The sequence below is a fragment of the Brachyhypopomus gauderio genome, chromosome 6, assembly GCF_052324685.1.
Source record: "Brachyhypopomus gauderio isolate BG-103 chromosome 6, BGAUD_0.2, whole genome shotgun sequence".
Taxonomy (NCBI): Eukaryota; Metazoa; Chordata; class Actinopteri; order Gymnotiformes; family Hypopomidae; genus Brachyhypopomus; species Brachyhypopomus gauderio.
Window position 1 is genome coordinate 5,744,695 of NC_135216.1, and position 19,051 is coordinate 5,763,745.

General features: G+C 45.9%; 1 protein-coding gene and 1 pseudogene across 1 annotated transcript; one reads left to right on the forward strand and one right to left on the reverse strand.

Moving 5' to 3' along the window:
* The first annotated feature begins 1,847 nt into the window (after positions 1-1,847).
* LOC143516560 (keratin, type I cytoskeletal 50 kDa-like) lies at positions 1,848-4,964 on the forward strand. The gene is made up of 7 exons (XM_077008234.1): positions 1,848-2,358; positions 3,054-3,136; positions 3,374-3,530; positions 3,739-3,900; positions 4,017-4,142; positions 4,290-4,513; positions 4,723-4,964. Exons 1-7 carry the CDS (start codon positions 1,900-1,902, stop codon positions 4,847-4,849), a joined length of 1,338 nt encoding a protein of 445 aa, XP_076864349.1. The 5' UTR covers positions 1,848-1,899; the 3' UTR covers positions 4,850-4,964.
* A 3,671-nt stretch (positions 4,965-8,635) lies between these two features.
* Positions 8,636-19,024, reverse strand: LOC143516174 (uncharacterized; annotated as a pseudogene).
* Positions 19,025-19,051: the final 27 nt, after the last annotated feature.

Here is a 19,051-nt window from a genome sequence, read left to right on the forward strand (position 1 = left end):
TTATGAGCTCACTTTTGTCTTCGTTAAAAGTGCTCAGGCTTGTGTCCCGCATTCCCCGCATGCTTGTCCATCACACTGGGTTTTGTAGGTGTAAACACATGCATTCACATGTTCCTGCCCATATAGGTATACATGGGTTCATTCACAGCGTGTGCTGGGCATATGTTCACCTGGATTTTGAAACCGTGAAATAAAATTAAATCGTTTTCTACCCAAAAGAGATGTTAATGCTAAAGGGTGAGACATTTGTGCCTGGAGTTCATGATCACAGTGTCTATTAAGTATTAAAACCTATAGCTCAGCAGTGACATAGTACTCACAAACAAAATATCTGCATGCATATTGACGGGTCACCATTACATATGCACAAAGCAAATGTTTGAAGATACGGCCATAAGTGAAAGGAATACTGCCTAGACATGGGAATGGCATGTTCATGTGATCTGAAACTGCCTTCTACCCTGAAAGAAGGTGTGCAGGTGGTACTGGGTAAAGGGGAGGAGTTTCAGATGTGTTCCATCTGAATTTATATTACAAGCACCTCATAGCTTGATAGATCTAGATATTCTAATTAATCTCCCTTTCCCTTCTTTTAGATTGTGAATCCCGACATTACAGATGTGCTGTCTGGTTGTAATGCAATCTGACCCTTAAAAGGCACATTACCTGATGTGTAACACAGTGAATGATTCAAACTTGAGAACCACAATAATGTATAAACCAGCAGACTTATAACATCTTTGTTGCAAAAAGAACATAGCTAGAATATGACAGATGACACCGCTGTAATATTTCAATGAATTCATTAAAATCAGTGCTATTAGTCAAATAATATCAGAGCAAATACAGTTCATCTCAGGCACTATATTTTTCCCATGCTTAACTCCATCTCAGGGTCAGTGAGTGTCATTGTGAATGCGGGATTGCATTCACGTGAGCACATGCCCACACAAACATGCACAAATGCCTAATTACTTCACTATTTAAAATATTCCGTTATGTTTTTCGATTCATATGCAGAGAGCAAGCGTCATAATCTTTCTTTTGTTATTCCCATTTTCTTGTCTATAACAGCTGATATTCTCTGGATGATATCCTCTGCTCAAAGTAGTTTTTTACTAGTTGTTTTGTTGTTTGTTTGTTTTTTATTTTTATTTTTAATGAATTCTTATTCTCAAACATTAACTTATGTTATATCTCGGGCGTTCTCAGCAATATCTCAGGCGTTCTTGGGCGTTTAACCTCACCTGACTCGTTTTACAGCCACTGTTCTGCCATTGAAAATATCCTTAGGGTCTGTACTAGGGGTTAAGCTTTTTCAAAATGATTTATGGCATGAGGACAAAAAACATTAAAGACTTTAAAGAAGCTGTTCACTCTGCCCTACTTGAACAACCTCTGAAAAATGATAATCCTTGATGGTTAAACTTATTCAAATTACACACATCATTTAATACTTGTACGTGCTGGTACAACATTAAACTCCATATCTACTACTATATTACATACTGCTGTTCATATACTTTATATGTGATATTGTATTTCAAGTCAGGATAACTCTGGACCAAAACCCATCATTGCATTTTGTTGCCTGAGGTGTCATTAGCTATTTGTACTTCAACATTGGTAACAGCCCTTTGCAGAGGTTTCAACATCACTGAGTTAGAGATTGTACTCTGTGCTTTTAATTTGCTTTCTTCATAACAGGTTCGTCTGGTTCAGAGGCATTTGCCTGCAGGGGAGGAACACTCCTCTGGAACCCCCAACCCCCACCCTCCCACCTGCCCAACCCTCCCTCCTGCCGAACCCTCCCTCGTGAAAGTTAAAAGGACAGGCTTTCTACAGTCTCAACTCATTCCTTCTCCAGCCTGAGCAGCAAAGAACTACATCTGAATCACCATGAGTGCCCTAAGAGTTGGCTCTGTCCAGAGCTTTGCCAGCGGAGGTCGTATGAGCGGTCAGAGAGCCAGAAGCGTTCATGGTGGCGTAGGTGATGTTCGCATCTCCAGTGGCTACAGCCTGGGCAGCAGTTACAGCGGTGGTGCTGGCGGTGGATACAGTGCTGCAGGTGGATTCGGATCTGGTGGTGGCAGTGGTGGTTATGGCTTTAGCTTTGGCTCCAAGTCTGGTGGAGGTGGCTTTGACCTGTCTGATGGCTTGGATCTGTCCACAAACGAGAAGGCCACCATGCAGAACCTCAACGACCGTCTGGCCTCCTACCTGGAGAAGGTGCGCTCACTGGAGAAGGCCAACGCTGAGCTGGAACTGAAGATCCGCCAGTTCCTTGATGGCAAGACCTCACCCAAGTCTCGGGACTACTCTGCCTACTACGCCACCATCAGTGATCTTCAAGCGAAGGTATGTCATGGTATTTGTGTGCTACCATGATATAAAAAAGCAACTTTCTCACTACCTTTGATCATTAACTTTTTTACCATGAACATTTTAAGTTCCAGTCCATGTTTTAAGTTTCAGTGGTCCATATCTTAAGGGTTCCATCTCTGGGTCTTAACAGTATTTCAGTGTGTTTTTGCATGTCAAACATTTGGGATAGAACAAACGTTTGGAAATTTGTTGCTATTTATGGCGTAATGTTTTTCAATGTGTAGTCTAGTGTAAATAACTACGGACTACCTGTATAAAAGATTATTTTGGTTGAACCAATACTTTCACACAGTAGATAATATTACAATACACTTACAATAAACTAGATCAGAATAAATAATTCATAAATATATTGGTGATAAATGATTAAAAAAAATTTTTGTGTTTAAGAATTAAAGAACAAGACTATGTGTGAACAAAATTTCAGAATTAGTCTGCTCAACACTCTGCAGTTGCTCTTTGCCTTCTTCTGTTGTGCCTCTGTTTTGACCTATTTCACTTTGTTTTCTCATTGCCACGCCCTGTTCTTTTTCTTTAAGGTTGAATGCAACAAAGGGTTATTCTAAAAAGGTTTTAGCCAGTGCCCATCCTATAGGAAAGAAATTGAGAGCTGAGAGCTTTTTATTAAGTTTAGATTTATACTGATACATATTTGCTTGGTACTATAGATTCAGGATGCTGTGACTGTGAATGGTTCGATCTATCTCCGTATTGACAACGCCAAACTGGCTGCTGATGACTTCAAAGTCAAGTAAGTGTGTCATCACGGACTGCTTTAAACAACATTTCATGTCAAATCAATGTGGCAAATTGTAATAATGCAATCCACCTAAAAGTTAGAATTGAAAAGAATCATACATATTTTGGCAGTGTCTAGATTTATAACCAGGATGTCGTTGAGGTGACCACAAGACATGCCTCATTCAGATGTATTTTTCTGACAGCACAGAGTCTCTTCCCATTTGTAACACATTTATCACTTTTGCAGGTACGAGAATGAGCTGGCTCTGAGAATGTCTGTGGAGGGAGACATCGCTGGGCTAAGGAGAGTCCTGGATGAGATGACCTTGAGCAGGGCTGACCTCGAGTCACAAATCGAAGGCCTTAGGGATGAGCTTATCTACTTAAAGAAGAACCATGAAGAGGTATGTCAGAGTTACCCATGATCCAATCCTAGGTATATCATCAGCAATTTCAGTAAGCTGTTAGATTATTTTAGCTGCAAAGACATGCATAGATTTGCATGAACTAGATCCAATGGAAGTGTTTGAAAGAGTTCCGTTTCAGTGTTGTAAAATGTTTCCTGGAAAACACCTTTACCATGTACATAACATCCTGCTCACCTCTTTTCAGGACCTCCTAGCAGCACGCACTCAGATGGGTGGTCAGATCAACGTTTCAGTGGATGCTCCTGCACAGGAAGACCTGTCTGCCATCATGGATGGAATCCGTGAGCACTATGAAGCTTTGGCTGCAAAGAGTCGCAAAGAACTTGAGAACTGGTTCCAGGGCAAGGTACATTCTTATTGGAATATGAATTATTATTCTCTGACCAATCATCTAGGCTGCAGCAGTATGTTACTCTGTTTATAATGTTTGTTTTTTTTGTTTTTTGTTTTGTATTTCAATAGTGTGATGCACTAAAACAAGAAGTCACTGTCCAAACAGAAACAGTCCAGACATCCAAGTCTGAATTAACAGAACTCAAGCGAACACTCCAGGCTCTAGAAATCGAGTTGCAGTCTCAACTAAGTATGGTAAGATTTCATTCACCTATACTGTATTTCTGCTCTTTGTATTGTATGTCTTCTCATGGTGACTGTCAAGACAACAAAAAGTGCATCCTGCTGGTACAATACAGGCGTGATATAATGAGATATAATGTCTCTTCTTTCTTCTTCCAGAAAGCGTCTCTTGAGGCCACCCTGGCTGACACACAGAACCGCTATGGCAACATGCTAGCCAGCTTCCAGTCACAGGTCAGCAGTCTGGAGGAAACTCTGTCACTGCTAAGGGTAGAACTGGAGAACAAGAAACATGAGTACAACATCCTCCTGGACCTCAAGACCAGGCTGGAGATGGAGATTGCTGAGTACAGGAGACTTCTGGACGGAGAGGGAGGTGGCAGGTAAGAACATGGCAGGAGGATCTTGCCTGATTTGTATGAACGTCCATCAAGTTTGGTAATGTCAAACAAGGGCCAATGAGAAGTGAAATTATTCAAAGAGAATAGAATGTTAATGAAAATTCTTTACCATAATGGCAGAAGTTTATTTAGTGATTCAGTTTGTGACTGGGGAAAGAGGTACTTAAATGAGGTTCTGTTCATTCTTTCAGTCAACAACAATCACAAACAACGAGTAAATCCCAAACGTCCCGCACGGTGAAGATTGTTACGGAGGAACTTGTGGATGGTAAAGTGGTCAGCTCTTCATCTGCCACTAAATCTGAAATCATATCATAATAAGGAAGACCGTCCAGTTTCCAAAGCTTCACTCGATGCCATGAAGACCTGAAGCCCTGTGTAGCCCTTCCTCTGTGCTCACAGAGAACAATAAAATCTAAAGAGTGACTAATAATCCATGTGGATTTTGTTTTATTTCACACTAGCTCACATGCCCAACAATCACCTACACATCAACATGCCAAAGTAAATTACTCCTCTGACTGTCATTCTTGCATGTTTGTGACACTAGAAACATCAGGAATTCAAAAAATTCTGCAGGCTATTCAGTAAATACGTTTCACAATTGTGCCTGCTTCAGAAGCATGTGTTATGGGTGCACTGCTGACAGAATGAGTTTCAGAAACCAGTTTAAATCCAGGTGCTATTTTAACCCACTTTGCATGCTGCAAGACTGCAGTCTTAAAGATCATTGTTATGTAGCGCAACAGTTACAAAGAGCAAACAAGACCAGGATCCATTTGAAGAGCAAAGTCTTTACTACTTTAGCCTGTTGTCTAAACTAAACCAGTATCTTTATTAATTCATTCTTTCACCAGATTGAAAAATATTGCGAAAAAAATAGCTCCTGTGCCAAGCAGCTCATAAAAGGACTTTGTTTATTTTGACTTGATCTTAAAAATATAAAACATTTCACTTTATTAAACATGCACCATACTGAATTAAGCCAAACCATGAATTGAGACAGGCATTAGTGTACGTTTTAGATATGTTATAGTTTAATTAGAAATACCTTCAACATATTTACCAGCTATTAAGGCACTCTAAAACTAAACCAAAATGACTCTGATCACTAACTAAGGGGTTAGATGAAGTAGCCTCTCCTACAGGTGGTCAGGTCAACATGCTGCTCAACAGGAAGACTCGTCTTCCGTCTTTGTGAACACTATAAAGATCTGGCTGCAAAGAGCTGCCATGACATTGAGATCTAGATTGAAACGTAGGTGACATTTGGCCCCAGGGCCGGCCCTTCCATTAGGCAATATAGGCAAATGCTAGGGGTTTTTTTTTGTTTGTTTTTTACAAATGACCAATTACTAAATATGAAAATAAGTAAAGTCCAGATAATCATTAATTAATTGTTTAATAATATTGGTCAAATTAATAATTATTATAATAACTCGACACCTATCACCCACATGCCCCTTTTCAACCGCCTATGGCCCCCTGGCCCCCAGCCCCCACACGCTCTGCGCACCTCGTTAATGTTTCTCTGTGGGGGAAAAAGACAACGCCACAGGGTGAGTGACATCTCCCCTTAAAGATGTCAAAAAGGCAGAAGTCCTCTGTTGCCCAGTGCAGAAAGAGGAGGAAGAAAGGCAGAAAAAAACCAGAGGTAATATAATATAGTTAATTAACATTATACATTTTTAACTCCCTTGTAAATCCTTGTGATAACTCTCCAGTGGTACCCTCATTTACTCTATGTGAGAGTTTTCTCAAATTTTTTACTGAAATTTTGCTCTTATGTCTTCTGCCTTCTCATCTGTAGGTATTAGTTCTGATATCACCATCTCTCTTTCACACAACGTATTCAATCAATTTGAGCCTGTATCTCTCCCACTATTGACCAATGTAGTCCAGCATCTACGACCTACAAACTGTCCTACAGACAGCATCCCTTCTCGTCTTTTTAAAGAAGTATTTAATACAGTGAGCACTGACATACTTTTATTTATTAATTCCTCTCTTAGCACCGGATGTGTTCCAGCTGCTCTCAAACATGCTGTTGTGCAGCCTCTTATCAAAAAGAAAAATCTTGATCCCTCTGTGCTGTCTAATTTTAGGCCTATTTCTAAACTGCCATTTTTATCTAAAATTCTAGAGAAAGTGGTTTTTATTCAGATTCAATCATTCTTAGCGGCCAATGATATTTATGAGAAGTTTCAGTCTGGCTTTAAACCTTTACATAGTACTGAGACAGCACTAGTGAGAGTTTATAATGACCTAATGGTAACTATTGATTCAGGAAACCCAGCTATGTTAGTGCTTCTTGACATGACAGCTGCTTTTTACACTGTGGATTATGGGATCCTCTAAGCAGGACTAGAACAGTGGGTGGGCATTACAGGATCTGCTCTCTCATGGTTCCAATCTTACCTGACTGATCGTAGTTTCTCTGTGCAGCTAGGAGAATTTACTTCATCTTCAGCTCCCCTCACTTTTGGGGTTCCCCAAGGTTCTATCTTAGGGCCAATTCTCTTTTTGCTTTATATGCTACCATTAGGGTCAATTTTTAAGAAACACACATTCGGGCACATTCGATCTGCAGGTTCTCTTGAGGTTTTTAAATCTTCTTTAAAAACACATTTATTCTCCATGGCTTTTAATTATAGTTAAATAGACTTTTTGCTGATAACTCTGTTTTATATTTTATTTTATTTATTCTAATATGTTTTATTTATTTGTAGTTTTATTTATTATATTTTCTATGTCATTACACTGCTTCTGTTTATTGATTATAATTGTTTGGAACTGTGACATTATCGGGCCTACTTTTATTCCCAATACAGCTTCTCATCCTGTACAGCACTTTGGTCAACCTTGGTTGTTTGAAATGTGTTCTATAAATAAAGTTTGAGTTGAGTTGAGTTGAGTTACCCCTTCCCTAAACTCATTAAAGAAATTTGAAAAGACCTCATAACACCCCCATTTTCATTAAATAAGCAGGTCTTAATCCTCGTTGATTAGAGACTCTCTACAATAAGCAGAAACTTCAGATGTCACTAATGTAATCGCTTTCTATCGTCTCTTTTGTATTTTTGGTATTTGGCAAAAGCTCCAATTAAAATGGTAACTGAGTCGGGACTTTTCCAGCACCTGCTGAATTGTAATTGAAGGGTGCTTGGTTTTAATATGAGAATCCATGTTTGATGTGTTTCTATCTTTGGCGGAGGATTTTTGTAAGCAGATCTTACACACTGACTCATATAGCTTTGCTGACTCTCGCTTTTTATTTAAAATAAATTTAAAATGCTGCCAATCTGTAGCAGAGGTGTTTTTCTTTGAAACCAGCTCCCTGGCTCACAACTAACATTCGTCGTCATTGTGGCTTTTTCCTCTCTGTATGATCTTAGTGAAAACCGCCACTCCATAAACAATCAGTGAGCTCCAACTGCTGACCCTGCCCACAGATCTATTTAATGGACACCCAAAACCATTAAAGTTTATGCAATATCTACAGACCATTTAGCAATTAATTGTAACCTTTGTATAAACGTTAATGGTAAAACTCAGTTTACCTGCAGCTGTGAAACTAAACCCCTGCGTTCCGCCATGTTTGAAAACACTGGGAAGCTGGTGGGGTGGGCGTGGCTTGGTCCCAGTGGTGGTTTAAGAGCTCTATGTCAGTCCGGAATCAGTGACCAATGGAGATTGCAGAGGAACGCCTTCATCTAAGACCCTCCCACACGTGAAATGTGATCCAAAACTCAGAAGCAAAAAACGAAGCAGAAGCAAAGAGAGATTCCAGAAGCAAGAAGACCTTACTGGGAAAAGCCAAAAAACAATGGAACTGTCAAAATGTCAAACTGTCAAAATGCAAACGAAATTAAGTTTCAAGTAACCAATTATACTGGTTTTGATATACTTTTGATATTTTTTTTTCTGTTTTGCATTCGCAACATATACTTTCTGCTCTTGATGCTAAGAATTTTGCCTGTGTTGTTCAAGATACATCTTCTAGAAGCACTGGGACGCATCATCAGTGATGTAACCTGAGGTCACTGGGTGTTTCGGGTCTTTCAACATCAGACACCCTCGCCCAGGCGACCCAGCTGAGGTTGATCAGACCCCAGCTTGCGTCCCAGCAGCAACCACCCATGGATCAGTCCTCTTTAGCCATAGCCACCTAGTGGCCTTCTCTGTAGCTTCACAAATGGATCGAATGGCCCTCTTTGCCACTGCTGTTATACCCAAATGGTTCAAGACTTTGCAGAGTGAATGTCCTGCGAAACCCCTACAGCCCACCTCTATTGGCTCATAATATGTCTTCCAGCCCCCTATCCGACACTGCTCCACTAGTTCCTGGTACTTTGCGCGTTTCCTTTCATTCGCCTCTTCCATCCGCTCTTCCCAGGGCACCGTGAGCTCAAGCACTATCATCTGTCTTGTTCTATCAGAGGTGATGGTAATGTCTGGCCTGAGCGATGTTGGAACTACATGCTGAGGGAACTTTAGCTGCTTCCCCAGGTCGGCCTGCAGCTGCCAATAGAGACTGTGTGGAGAAGACCTGGGCCCGTATTTATCAAACTTCTTAGAATTACTCCTATGAATGCTGCTAAGAATTGACTTATGTCTAAAATAATTCTTAGTTAAAAGCTGAGACTAAAAGTTAGTTATCAAGCCTCTCAGTCTCACTTTAAGCGAAGTGTAGGAGTAATTCTTAAGTGTCAGTCTCAGAGCTGATTTACGACACCTGGCTGTGCTGCAAAGCTGATCCTGGATGACGTCGTTTCAAAACCCCCTGCAAGAACCAATCACTGGATCGGATTTCATGTTCAATAATATTTCCTGAGAAATGTCAAGATAAAATTCAGAAAAGGTTGAAATACCTTTGAACCGGGTTTGGGGAACGAGGCAGAAACTGCTTATTCCAGAAAATCCAGAAGAGGGAAACTTTATTTTCCACGCAACTCAAAATATAGCACTGTTTTCTCCTCCTCCCCTGGTGGGCGCAGGTGCCGCTTCCCCAGTGTCACTTAAAGGGCTAAAACTCCCTGAGTGGCCAAGTGCCTGTCTGTTAGGGAATTCCCTGCGAGGAGTAGTAGTCGCTACACACACCCCCCCAGAATTCACAAAAACAGACATGTCCATCCGGCGAGGGGGACGAATCGACCCCCCAGACCGGCTCACACCGCCCGCCGGCAGGGCAGATGCACAGGCCGGTTGACCAGCAGGGCGGGCAGGACCAACGACCGGGGGCCGCCCATGGTTCGCTGGACGTGCCGTCACCACAGCACCATCCAAGTCCAAGTGGGCCGGCTTCAGACGGTCCACCGAAACGCTCTCGGGGACACCTTCGATGTCCACCTTGAAGAACTTGTCCCCCGGCTCCAGCACTCGGAAAGGGCCGTCATAGACCGGGCGGAGGGGACTGCGGTGCGCATCATGCCATATAAACACAAACCTAGCAGCCCGCAAGGAAAGGGGAAAACGGGACCGGTGTAGGCCATGCTGAGAGGTGGGCACGGGGACAAAAGCACCCGAGAACTCACGAAGGGCCTGCCGCTGGTGGCTGGCGGACCACGGAGCAGTAGGACAAGGGAGAAAATCTCCGGGGACCCGCAAGGGCTGGCCATAGACGAGTTCGGCCGACGAAGCCTGGAGATCCTCTTTAGGGGACGACCTGAGGCCCAGCATGATCCAGGGGAGCCTATCCAACCAGTTGCCATCCCGGAGGCTGGCCCGGAGCGCAGCTTTCATAGAGCAATGGAAACGCTCACAAAGCCCGTTGGCCTGGGGATGGTAGGCCGTCGTGCGGTGCAAGTGTACTCCGAGGTCCTCAGCCACACCGTTTCAGAGGGCAGAAGTGAACTGACGCCCGCGGTCCGAGGACATATCCGACGGGACGCCAAACTGTGCGACCCACACGCCAATAAACGCCCGGGCCACTTCCGAGGCCGTAGTGGAGGACAACGGTATGGCTTCCGGCCACCTCGTGGTCCTGTCGACAACGGTGAGGAGGTGAGAGAAACCACAAGATAGTGGCAGTGGCCCCACAAAATCCACATGCACGTGGTCGAAACGCCGCTCTGGCACAGGAAACGAATCCAGCGGGGCCTTAATGTGTATGTGCACCTTGGCGCGCTGACAGGCTACACAAACTCTAACCCAATCGCGAGCATCCTTCCTGAGGCCATGCCAGACAAACTTGTCCGCCACTAGCTTCTGCGACGCCCTCCTACCAGGGTGTGAGAGACCGTGTATAGAATTAAAAACCAGCTTGCGCCAGCGGGCGGGGACAATAGGCCTAGGCCGACCCATGAACACGTTGCAGAGAAGCGTCACATCTGCATCACTGAAGGGAACGTCCGCCAACTGCAGCCCGGTGATTGCCGTCCTGTAGGCCTGGACCTCCGGGTCCGACACCTGGTCTGCTGCCATACGGGAGTAGTCGATGCCGAGGTGCGCGCCGCTGACGACCCCACGAGAGAGGCAGTCAGCCACCGAGTTGTCTTTCCCTGCAATGTGCTGGATGTTCGTGGTGAACTCTGAGATGAAGGCCTGCTGACGCTGCTGACGAGCAGACCATGGTTCAAACCACCTTAGCCATCGCGAATGCCAATGGCTTGTGGTCCACGAACGCAGTAAACGGGCGGCCTTCCAGAAGAAAACGAAAATGTCGCACAGCCAGGTACAGGGCGAGTAGCTCGCGGTCAAACGTGCTGTACTTGCGCTCGGCGGGGCGGAGTTGGTGACTGAAGAATGCCAAGGGCTGCCAAGCCCCATCGACCCACTGCTCATGCACCACGCCCACGGCGTAATCTGACACGTCTGTGGTGATGACAATGGGCGCATCAGGAGAGGGGTGCGCCAACAAAGTGGCATCCGCCAACGCGCGCTTAGCTGCGTCAAAAGCCAGGAGCCGCTCACCAGTCCAATCCACCGTGTGCTTGGCGGCCTTGCCTTTGAGGGCTGTGTAGAGAGGGTGCATGAGGCCAGCTGCTCGTGGGATGAAACGGTGATAGAAGTTCACCATTCCCAGGAACTCCTGTAGGGCCTTAATTGTAAGCGGACGGGCGAAACGCTGGATAGCTTTCACCTTAGTAGGGAGTGGAACAACACCAGCCCTGGAGATGCGGTGGCCAAGAAAATCAATAAGGTGAAGTCCGAACTGGCACTTCGATGGGTTGATGATCAGGCCGTGCTGGCTGAGACGCTCGAACAGGAGCCTGAGGTGCTGCAGGTGCTCCGACCTTGAGGCGCTGGCCACCAAAATGTCATCCAGGTAGACAAAAAGGAAAGGCAAATCACGCAGGACACTGTCCATGAGACGCTGGAATGTCTGGGCAGCATTTTTGAGGACAAAAGGCATGCGGAGTAACTCAAACAGGCCGAAAAGAGTGATCACTGCCGTCTTCGGAATGTCCACGGGATGCACGGGGACCTGGTGGTAGCCATGGACTAAGTCCACCTTTGAAAATATGACTTTTCCGGCCAGACAGGTAGAAAAATCCTGCACATGAGGAACAGGATAGCAATCAGGAGTGGTGGCGTCATTGAGCCAGCGATAGTCACCGCAAGGGCGCCAGCCGCCGCCTGGTTTCTTGATAATGTGCAGCGGCGAGGCCCAGGGGCTGTCAGACCTACGCACAATACCCAGGCGCTCCATCGTCCCAAACTTAGCTCTGGCTATTGCGAGCTTGGCGGGGTCCAAACGTCTAGCACGAGCGTGAACAGGTGGGCCCGAGGTTGTGATGTGATGCTCAACCCCATGCCTGCTGCTGTCCGAAGAAAACGTGGGTTCCGTCAGTCCAGGAAACTCCGCGAGGAGACGTGAGAAATCATCCGAGACAGAGAACGCACCCGACAGGTCGGAGGAGCTAAAACGAGCTGAGCGAGCATGGGAGAGAGCTGAAAGTCTCTGTATTCACGAGGTGTCTGTTCCTAATATCAACCAGCAAGCTGTTGGCACACAGGAAATCGGCACTTAAGAGGGGAGTGGAAACCTTCGCCAGCACAAAAGGCCATGTGAACCGCTGCCCACCGAAGCACAGTGGCACTGACCGTTGGCCGTACGTGGGAATAGAGCTCCCATTGGCGGCCTCAAGGGCAGGGCCAGCGTGGCCTGACCTCATGTCCATCTCGGAGGCAGGCAGAACGCTCAACTGAGCGCCTGTGTCGCAGAGGAAACGACGCCCCGAGACCGCATCCATCAGGAAAAGCAGGCTACTGGAACGGCCGACGCCTGTAGCCGCTAGCAGGCGTCGGCCCTCACTTTTCCCGGCTTCCTGAAACCGCATGGCGGGTGGCAGCTTCTGGCCTTGGCTCTGAAATGCGCGTGGTAAAAACATAGAGCTGGGGAGGGCGGAGGCATGGACGCGCAGACGGCAGCGCCAGAGGCGAGCGGAGGTGTACAGACCTGCGTGGCTGCAATACACTGCTTGGCCAAGAAAATCTTGTCGGCCTCCCTAGCTAACGCACGATAATCCCTGAGTGTAGAACCCGCCAAGGCTGCGTGAACATCGCTGGGTAACTGCTGAAGGAAAATCTGCTGAAGGAAAACCTGAACAGAAAACATGGCGGGTGGTCGCCCAGTAGGGACAGCATGTGATCCATCAGCTCCGAAGGTTTGGAATCGCCTAAACAAGACAGCGAAAGAAGCCTGCGGGCACGCTCCGACTCCGACAGCTCGAAAATTTGTAGGAGCAGCGACTTAAGGGCTTCATACTTATCGTCCTCCGGAGGGTTTTGAAGAAAACTCACCACTCTGGAGGCCGTGCCGTTGTTCAGTGCCGCGACGACATAATAATACCTAGTGTCGTCCTCAGGCGCAGGCGTCCTCAGGTGCAGGCGCCGCTCCCCCAGGGTCACTTAAAGGGCTAAAACTCCCTGAGTGGCCAAGTGCCTGTCTGTTAGGGAATTCGCTGCGAGGAGTAGTAGTCGCTACACCTTCATATTTAACTTAATAATGTTGCAGTCATAATTTCTGTGAAGTAACTCAGCGTATTTACATAGTTAATAAATAATCAGTTAAAAAAATATTTCATATCTACCTTTAAGTATGTGACACGCACTGGTATGTATAATTTTCCCCTTCTTCTTTCTTCTTTCTTGTTATTCATATATAGATTTATTTTGGGTACTGCATACATTCTAACCGAATCACATTCAGGCGGAGGACCACCGGGCAAGCCTCTTAGCACATTTTGTGAGGTGGTGCAGCGTATCATGGGGGGACAGTGCGGTGATCTGTGAAGTGGAGGGGGGGTCAGGATGCTGCATTAATGAAATTCTAAAACATATCTCAGAGACAAGGTTTTTATCATTTATTTAGATTTGCACACAAACACTGTGATGCTAATTGTCACTTCAAAATAATTGCATCTGTCAGTAATAAAGAAGCTGCTCGTGCTCCTGACCCTGCTGGCTTGAGCGCAGATTCTCCATCTGCTCCTCCGTCTCTGACAGCGCTTCCAAACACCTCCAGTCATGAACGGCTGGAGGAAAAGTGAGCGTCTGAAGGACATCTGGCAGAGGACTTACTCCCAAATGACATACAATAACTGACAAGGCAGACGTCAAAGCTTAAAATTTAAGTATTAAAATCGCAGCATGAATATTACACTCTTGCATGAAAAAAATGAAAGGAAGAAAAAAAGTTTTTAAACCCATGCTTATCTTAATGCCTAATTATTGTGCATATTTGTGCATTGTGCATATTTATGTGCATATTTATATATCTATAAAACTAAAATGTGTACCTAAAATGAAGGTTCGCATGCGTCTCTGTCTTCTCAGTGCCATCTCAGCCCCCTAGTGGCAACTCTTAACGACTTATGAGTCCTGGAGCTTAACAACTTATGAGTCTTAACTTTTCAGGAGAGTAAGAGTGATTCTTATACTTGAGTTTTGATAACTGGCACTTACACTTAACTCTGTGAGTAGGAGCAAATCTAAGAATTTTTCAGCACTTAAGTCCAAAATTCCACTCTAAGAAGTTTGATAAATACGGGCCTTGACCTTGTTCTTTGCTGTTGGCAGGGTGCCTCACCAGCCTTTACAAAAGCAATTCTTGTCTTTGGGGCAAGATGATGTTTGCATGTGCTTATGGCTCTGCTAAGACATGCCGCCACTGCCTTCAGTACTTGGTCATGGCACCATCGATAGCGACCTTCTGCCAGGGCCTTTGGGCAGCTACTCAATAGGTGTTGTAATGAGCCCCGTGCTGAGCATAGCTGGCATGCTGGTGTCTCACTTTTGCCCCATGTATAGAGGTTGGCTGAGCTTGGAAGAGTGTCGTATACAGCCTGCACAAGGAAACGTACCCGAAGAAAGTCAGCCTGCATGATGTTTGCCCATGTGATTTTTCGTTGCTGGATACTCTGCCACTTTGTCCATGCTCCCTGCTGCTTGAGTGCCACTGTTTTACTCACTCTCTCCTCTTCCAGACCTGCTTGAACCTCCTCCTGAATCAAAAGCCTTATCTCCTTCCCTGTAGCCTTGCTCACTCGGATCTTTGGAAACAGGCCCAGGCCAGCTCTGCCGGTGGCCACCGTCCCCACCAACTCCTTTTGCCTCAAACGTGACTCTGCCACCTCTACTGCTTTCTCTGCTCTCCACTTCCTACCAGTCCTGACCTCAATGCCAGCTGCTGGAACTTTCTGATCCCGGGAATCCCTGTACAGTAGTGCTTCTCTTGTTCGTGACACCTTGAATTCCTCTGTGAGACCACTGAATGGAAGCTGTAATATATTACAAGTATATTAATATACTACAAGTGTAATATATTACAAGTGCTACACTGCTGAGGCTGCGAGGGAGACCCAACCATTTACGTAGAAAGTTTGTTATTTTCCTCTCCAGGGACTCCACCGTTGGAGGGACTGAGTAAACCAGCAGAGGCTATAGGACACGTGGTAAGATGGAGTGCTGGTAGATCCATGCCTTGAATCTGCCTGGCAGGCCTGACTTGTCAATCTTGGTGAGCCAACATTCTAGCTGTTTATTTGACTTTTGAATGGAATATTTGTCTTTTAGAGATATGTCAAACAATTTCCCCAGACTCTTCACTGACTGCTCACTGATGGATGGGATTACATGTGTACATAATAAATTAGAGTAAATTAATAAATAAATTACAGTATCATCACTCAGACACGGAATGAAAACCTGGCGTTCATCACAAGACATTTACATTGACAATATCAACACCCAGAACTTTCATTCTAGTTACCTTATACTTAGCCTGATTGTGTGATTTGTTTGTAACTTGTGTATTCATCTGTATAATTTGTTTTTTGTCACATGGAATAGACAACAGGTAGAAATGAGGGGCAATTAGCAAGACCCCACCCTATAAAGGAGTGGTTCTGCAGGTGGGGACCACAGACCACTTCTCAGGACCTATGCTTTCTGGCTGATGTTTTGGTCACTTTTGAATGTTGGTGGTCCTTTCACACTCGTGGTAGCATGAGACGGACTCTACAACCCACACAAGTGGCTCAGGTAGTGCAGCTCATCCAGGATGGCACATCAATGCGAGCTGTGGCAAGAAGGTTTGCTGTGTCTGTCAGCGTAGTGTCCAGAGGCTGGAGGCGCTACCAGGAGACAGGCCAGTACACCAGGAGACGTGGAGGAGGCCGTAGGAGGGCATCAACCCAGCAGCAGGACCGCTACCTCCGCCTTTGTGCAAGAAGGAACAGGAGAAGCACTGCCAGAGCCCTGCAAAATGACCTCCAGCAGGCCACAAATGTGCACAAACGGTTAGAAACCGACTCCATGAGGATGGTATCAGGGCCCGACGTCCACAGATGGGGGTTGTGCTCACAGCCCAACACCGTGTAGGATGCTTGGCATTTGCCAGAGAACACCAGGATTGGCAGATTCGCCACTGGCGCCTTGTGCTCTTCACAGATGAAAGCAGGTTCACACTGAGCACATGTGACAGACGTGACAGAGTCTGGAGACGCCATGGAGAGCGATCTGCTGTCTGCAACATCCTTCAGCATGACCGGTTTGACAGTGGGTCAGTAATGGTGTGGAGTGGCATTTCTTTGGAGGGCCGCACAGCCCTCCATGTGCTCACCAGTGGTAGCCTGACTGCCATTAGGTACCGAGATGAGATCCTCAGACCCCTTGTGAGACCATATGCTGGTGCGGTTGGCCCTGGGTTCCTCCTAATGCAGGACAATGCTAGACCTCATGTGGCTGGAGTATGTCAGCAGTTCCTGCAAGATGAAGGCATTGAAGCTATGGACTGGCCCGCCCGTTCCCCAGACCTGAATCCAATTGAGCACATCTGGGACATCATGTCTCGCTCCATCCACCAACGTCACGTTGCACCACAGACTGTCCAGGAGTTGGCGGATGCTTTAGTCCAGGTCTGGTAGGAGATCCCTCAGGAGCCCATCCGCCACCTCATCAGGAGCATGCCCAGGCGTTGTAGGGAGGTCATACAGGCATGTGGAGGCCACACACAATACTGAGCCTCATTTTGACTTGTTTTAAGGACATTACATCAAAGTTGGATCAGCCGGTAGTGTGTTTTTCCACTTTAATTTTGTGTGTGGCTCCAAATCCAGGCCTCCATTGGTTAATAAATTTGATTTCCATTGATGATTTTTGTGTGATTTTGTTGTCAGCACATTCAACTTTGTACAGAACAAAGTATTCAATGAGAATATTTCATTCATTCAGATCTAGGATTTATTTTCATTCATTCAGATCTAGGTGTTATTTGAGTATTCCCTTTATTTTTTTGAGCAGTGTATTTGATTTGATTTTATTTGATTTGATTACAGATCCAGCCAAAGAGAAACGGAATTTGTCTATCATTTGTCTATTTCCCCTTTTTAACACCAAGGATCTCGATTTGGTAGGTTTGAAACTCATCCTTGCCCGGTTGATCAGCTTTTCGAGGCCTTGTAAAATCCACCTCCCCCCTGGAACTGATGTAGTTGTAACTGTGAGGTCATCCATAAAAGCTCTTATAGGGGGCTTGCGGCACACCCGACTTGGTTAAAGGGCCTCTGCATTCCACCTCTGCCGACTTGGCCACCATGTTCATTGCCAGGGCAAAAAGGATAACAGAGATAGTACACCCGGTTATTATCCCTTTTTCTAGCTGATGCCAATGTGATGTTACTTCCCCGGAAGTGACCCTTAGTTGTTATAATAATCCAGGATTAGGTCCTTAATTGAACTGGGGACGTGATGGCGCTGTAGTGCAAGCTCGACCAGACTGTGTGGAATAGATCCATATGCGTTTGCCAAATCCAGCCACAACACACATAAGTCACCTCTTCTCTGGGCCTCTCTGATGAGTTCTGTGACTACACCTGTGTGCTCCAAGCAACCAGGAACTCCAGGGATGCCACCCTTTTGCACTGAGGGATCTATATAGTTGTTCCTGAGAAGAAACTCAGTTAGTCTCCAGGAAACAATGTTAAAAACACCTTGCCTTCAACACTCAACAGCGAGATAAACCGAAACTGACTGATCTCTTTTGAATCTTCTTCTTTAGGAATCCACACACCCTCAGCACACCTCCATTGCTCAGCAACTCTCCCCCTTCTTCATATTATCTTTAAGATTTTCCACAGGTGATGCCGAAGTTGAGGGCATCGTTTGTACATGATGTATGGTACACCACTGGGGCCTGGAGCAGATGCAGAGCGAGCTGATCTAATCACCTCCTCAACTTCTTTTCAGACCTCAGATGGAACATTACTGTTGGAGGGGCTGGGTTAATAAGGGCTCTGTTGGGTTCCAGCCCCTTCTCTCGTTTTGGATCACTCAGCGTGTCGTGAAGGAAAGCATTTACTTCCTCTGCTGGGCAGGTGAGCTGGCCACTGCGTTTGTCCCCAATCAGTTGTTTCGTGAAACCAAAGGGGTTGGCGATGAAAGCTGCGCGTTTTCTAGCCCTCTCTCTTCCCCTTTTTCTGTGCCACTCTGCTCTCTGAAGGGTTGCCAGTCTTCTCCTTATGATGTCTCTGAGCTCAGATAGGGCTTGCTTTTCCTCCTCTGTAGATGCTTTGTATCTTTTCTTGAGAGTGCGGAGCTCTTGTCTAAGCTGCTGGATTTTGCAGGCTCTGCGATTCATGGTGTAATCAGCCTTGGTGCCTCCTTTATTGACACCGCCAAATCTCTCTGCTGCATAACCACTGATGATGGTAGTCATTGTAGTGAGCCAGCGATCTGCATCTCCTTTTGCAGTGCTGTGTACTATGCCCATCACATCTCTGTCAAATTGTGACCATTCACCTCCCTTGCTGGCTGGGGGCCACTTGATCCGTTGTGGTTGGTGAACTACTCTGCTAAGATTAGGGGGCTGAGGTGCGGGGAGAGACTGGGCTCTGTGGGGAGACTCCTGGCCAGGCTCCTCCTGCGTCTCACCAGGCTCAAGGCTTGTGCGTTGCACCTCCTCCTTCTCCATGCATTTCATTCTGGCCTGATGGATATTAAGGCCATGTACATTCTTGCACAACTTGCCGCAGATACATTTCGTAGTCTTGTCGGATAGAGGTCTCATCCTACCCC

Excerpts from the sequence above, each read along its gene's own strand:
- LOC143516560 (XM_077008234.1), top strand. The coding sequence starts at position 1,900 with ATGAGTGCCCTAAGAGTTGGCTCTGTCCAGAGCTTTGCCAGCGGAGGT. Across the intron at positions 2,359-3,053 it reads TCAGTGATCTTCAAGCGAAG|ATTCAGGATGCTGTGACTGT; the intron begins GTATGTCATGGT and ends TTGGTACTATAG. Across the intron at positions 3,901-4,016 it reads AGAACTGGTTCCAGGGCAAG|TGTGATGCACTAAAACAAGA; the intron begins GTACATTCTTAT and ends GTATTTCAATAG.